Source organism: Oncorhynchus mykiss, chromosome 26 (genome assembly GCF_013265735.2).
Source record: "Oncorhynchus mykiss isolate Arlee chromosome 26, USDA_OmykA_1.1, whole genome shotgun sequence".
NCBI classification, from domain to species: domain Eukaryota; kingdom Metazoa; phylum Chordata; class Actinopteri; order Salmoniformes; family Salmonidae; genus Oncorhynchus; species Oncorhynchus mykiss.
The window spans coordinates 42,524,581-42,527,583 of record NC_048590.1 but is presented as its reverse complement, the minus strand read 5'-3'; the positions used below and the strand labels follow the sequence as shown (position 1 = coordinate 42,527,583).

The 3,003-nt window shown below is 40.0% G+C and overlaps 1 protein-coding gene across 2 annotated transcripts; it reads left to right on the top strand.

The window, feature by feature from the left end:
• The first annotated feature begins 1,118 nt into the window (after positions 1-1,118).
• On the top strand, positions 1,119-3,003 carry LOC110526670 (guanosine-3',5'-bis(diphosphate) 3'-pyrophosphohydrolase MESH1). 2 transcript variants are annotated; one of them, XM_021607810.2, is made up of 4 exons: positions 1,119-1,372; positions 1,498-1,553; positions 2,005-2,245; positions 2,482-3,003. In XM_021607810.2, exons 1-4 carry the CDS (start codon positions 1,261-1,263, stop codon positions 2,610-2,612), a joined length of 540 nt encoding a protein of 179 aa, XP_021463485.1. In that variant the 5' UTR covers positions 1,119-1,260; the 3' UTR covers positions 2,613-3,003. The 2 variants fall into 2 exon arrangements, with proteins under 2 accessions (XP_021463485.1, XP_021463486.1); XM_021607811.2 differs by having other exon boundaries at positions 2,005-2,140; positions 2,482-3,001.

The following is a 3,003-nucleotide window of genomic DNA, read 5'->3' as shown; positions in this document are numbered from 1 at the left end:
CACCATTTGCACACACTGTATATAGACTTTATTTTTTTCTATTGTGTTATTGAATGTACGCTTGTTTATTCCATGTGTAACTCTGTGTTGTTGTTTGTGTCGCACTGCTTTGCTTTATCGCTGTTGTAAATGAGAACTTTTTCTCAACTGGCCTACCTGGTTAAATAAAGGTGAAATAAAAAAATAATAATAATGTTAAAAAAAATTAAAGTAGGGGAAATGTTTGAGAATCTTTTGGGGGGTGTAGTTACCTTTTATTTTTCTAGTGTGCAGCTATCAAGAGGCTGTTGTTTAGCAGTATTTTCTGTAGGGCACATGTGATCAGTGATGTAAATTACTTGAGTAAAAATACTTTGGAGTACTACTTAAGTCGTTTTTGGGGTTATTTGTACTTTACTATTTATATTTTTGACAACTTTTACTTTTACTCCATTACATAGAAAGTACTTTTTACTCCCTAAAGTTTCCCTGACACCCAAAAGGTCTAAATATCAAATGCTTAGCAGGATATTGTCCAATTCATGCACTTATCAAGAGAACATCCTTGGTCATCCCTACTGCTTCTGATCTGGCGGACTCACTAAAGCAAATGCTTCGTTTGTAAATGATGAGTCTTGGAGAGTGCCCCTAGCTTTCTATAAATAAAAAAAACACGAAAATTGTGCCTTCTGGTTTGCTTAATATAAGGAATATGAAATTATTTATACTTTTACTTTTGATACTTAAAGATGCACTATGCAGAAATGCTCCTCCATTTCATGGTTGCTAACATTCTAATAGTTCACCTAATTTCAGTTTACAAAACAAGCAAGTAGATTGTAGATAGTCATTGTGCCATCTAAACCGCTATATTTTCCATAACCACAAATGTTGTGGCTGTTTGAAGCTGGTGTACAAAACTGAAAGTAAAATATTAAATTCTCCATATTGCAGATTTAGTAGGGCCCTAGCCTTGGCCTCTGTTGACCTGCTAGCTAACATTAACCGTCTATCTTATGTAGTCATACAAATCATAACATATCATACTAGTATGGCGTACCAGATTTACTATTACTATGTTACGTCTAGTGTATGAGACCAGGCTGGCGATATACGTCATCATTTTGGGCAACAGGCGTGTCCGTATAGCCTCTCCCTGGAGGAACGCGCCCTTAAAGAGAAGGCAGAGACGCTGACATCACTGAGATGTGCCAATTTGATAAATGGTGATCAAACGTTAATATACTGTCTGTATTGTGTGTCAATAACTACTTTTACAGCATGAGTTCAGATTCTGTCATTTTGTTGGAGACGGTTAACTTCGCTGCTGAAAAGCACCGCAATCAACGACGTAAAGATGCTGAACAAACACCATATATCACCCACCCAATAGGTACAGTTATGACAACAATCTAACGGCTATCAAGCTAGATAGTTATTGCTAAGGACCTATCTCTCTACTCGGACTTCATTGTGTGAATATCTGCATTTACATTTGCTGTGTTTATCATTTTGCAGGAGTGGCAAGGATCCTAAGCCATGAAGGTGGGATCACAGACATTGAAGTTTTGCAAGTAAGTGTTTTGTGTTTCAGACAGACTTAAAATGCTGCTTTCCACAAAATCGCACATCCACGAAGTCAAAATTGTCCATATTGTAACGACCCTTGGTTTATAAGCGCGGAAATCGACCCTGCCGCACGAGCATGCTTTTGCCGCACAGTCAATAGCGCCGCCGGACCTCGGGCTCGAAGGTCGAGGGTTCGAGACCTGCCCCCTGCTGTTTCATTACAATATATAAAAATGAAAAATAAATGTTTCAGGTAAGTGTTAGCTGTTTGGTTAAGGTTTGAAGATACATTTTATATTCAGGTGGGGTTTATTACTTTGTAATGATACATCAGTCAATGGGCAATGTTAAGCTCATTAAAACGTTCAACATTTATTGAGTTTGTGTTAGCCAGAGTTTGTTAACAGGAATGACTGGTATTTCACTGATATTTTTGTCTTTTCCAACTGTCCTAAGGCAGCTTTGCTCCATGACACAGTGGAGGACACTGACACCAGCATAGGAGAGCTACAGATCGTCTTTGGGCAAACGGTGGCGCGGCTGGTCCAGGAAGTGACAGACGACAAAGCACTGTCCAAGGAGGAGACAAAGCGTAAGCAGGTGGAGTATGCACCTCATGCCAGCCACCAGGCCAAACTGGTCAAACTGGCTGACAAACTATACAACCTGAGGGACATCAACCGCAGCACGCCAACAGGTGATTGTGCGCTCTGTCTGTCTGTCTGTTTTCAGCCTCTTGATGCAACCAACTGACTAGGCAAATGTCGTAGGCTAGACACAATAAACTGATACCCTATCAGGATACTTCTCGTTCTCGTTCTCTCTCTCTCTCTCTCTCTGTTTCGTTGCTTGTCTTCACTTGCTTCCCTCTGGTTGTCTGACTGTCCCTCTCTTTACCCATATCTTATATTTATTCTGTATTGTGGTTGCCAGGTTGGTCGACAGAGCGTGTTCAGGAGTACTTTGTGTGGGCAGCCCAGGTAGTGAGAGGACTGAGGGGGACCAACCCAGCACTGGAGAGACAACTAGAGGAGCTCTTCAAGCAGAGGGGGGTTGAGCTTTGACACCTCTCTACTTCTGATACAGGGTGGCACAACAGAGCAACTCTTGATGCACACTTTTTGTAAAGAGTAAGACTTTAAGCGAATTGTCTTTGTTAGCTTCTCCATGGAATATACTTTTATATAGTCTTAGCTCTCACAAGGAAAAAGCCCACTTACTTTGGATTTATTTTTATGGATGATTTGATTCTTCATTTGAAGTACAGTGATTTGTATACATTGTGTGTTCCTATAGGAAAACCAACAATGTCACCTTGAGTTCTAGCTGTATTGACTAAAGGAATGCTATGCACTCGTAATGGTGAACATTGTTCAATTATATGGTGATGCAGAACCTGTAACTACTCTGTCATGTCACACTGAACTCAAATATATTTTTGTATAGATTTTTTTT

What these genes read in the sequence shown, in the direction of transcription:
- LOC110526670 (XM_021607810.2), top strand. Translation starts at nt 1,261, where the DNA reads ATGAGTTCAGATTCTGTCATTTTGTTGGAGACGGTTAACTTCGCTGCT. An exon ending in ATATATCACCCACCCAATAG is followed by an intron (nt 1,373 to 1,497) that starts GTACAGTTATGA and finishes ATCATTTTGCAG; the next exon opens with GAGTGGCAAGGATCCTAAGC. An exon ending in CAGACATTGAAGTTTTGCAA is followed by an intron (nt 1,554 to 2,004) that starts GTAAGTGTTTTG and finishes AACTGTCCTAAG; the next exon opens with GCAGCTTTGCTCCATGACAC.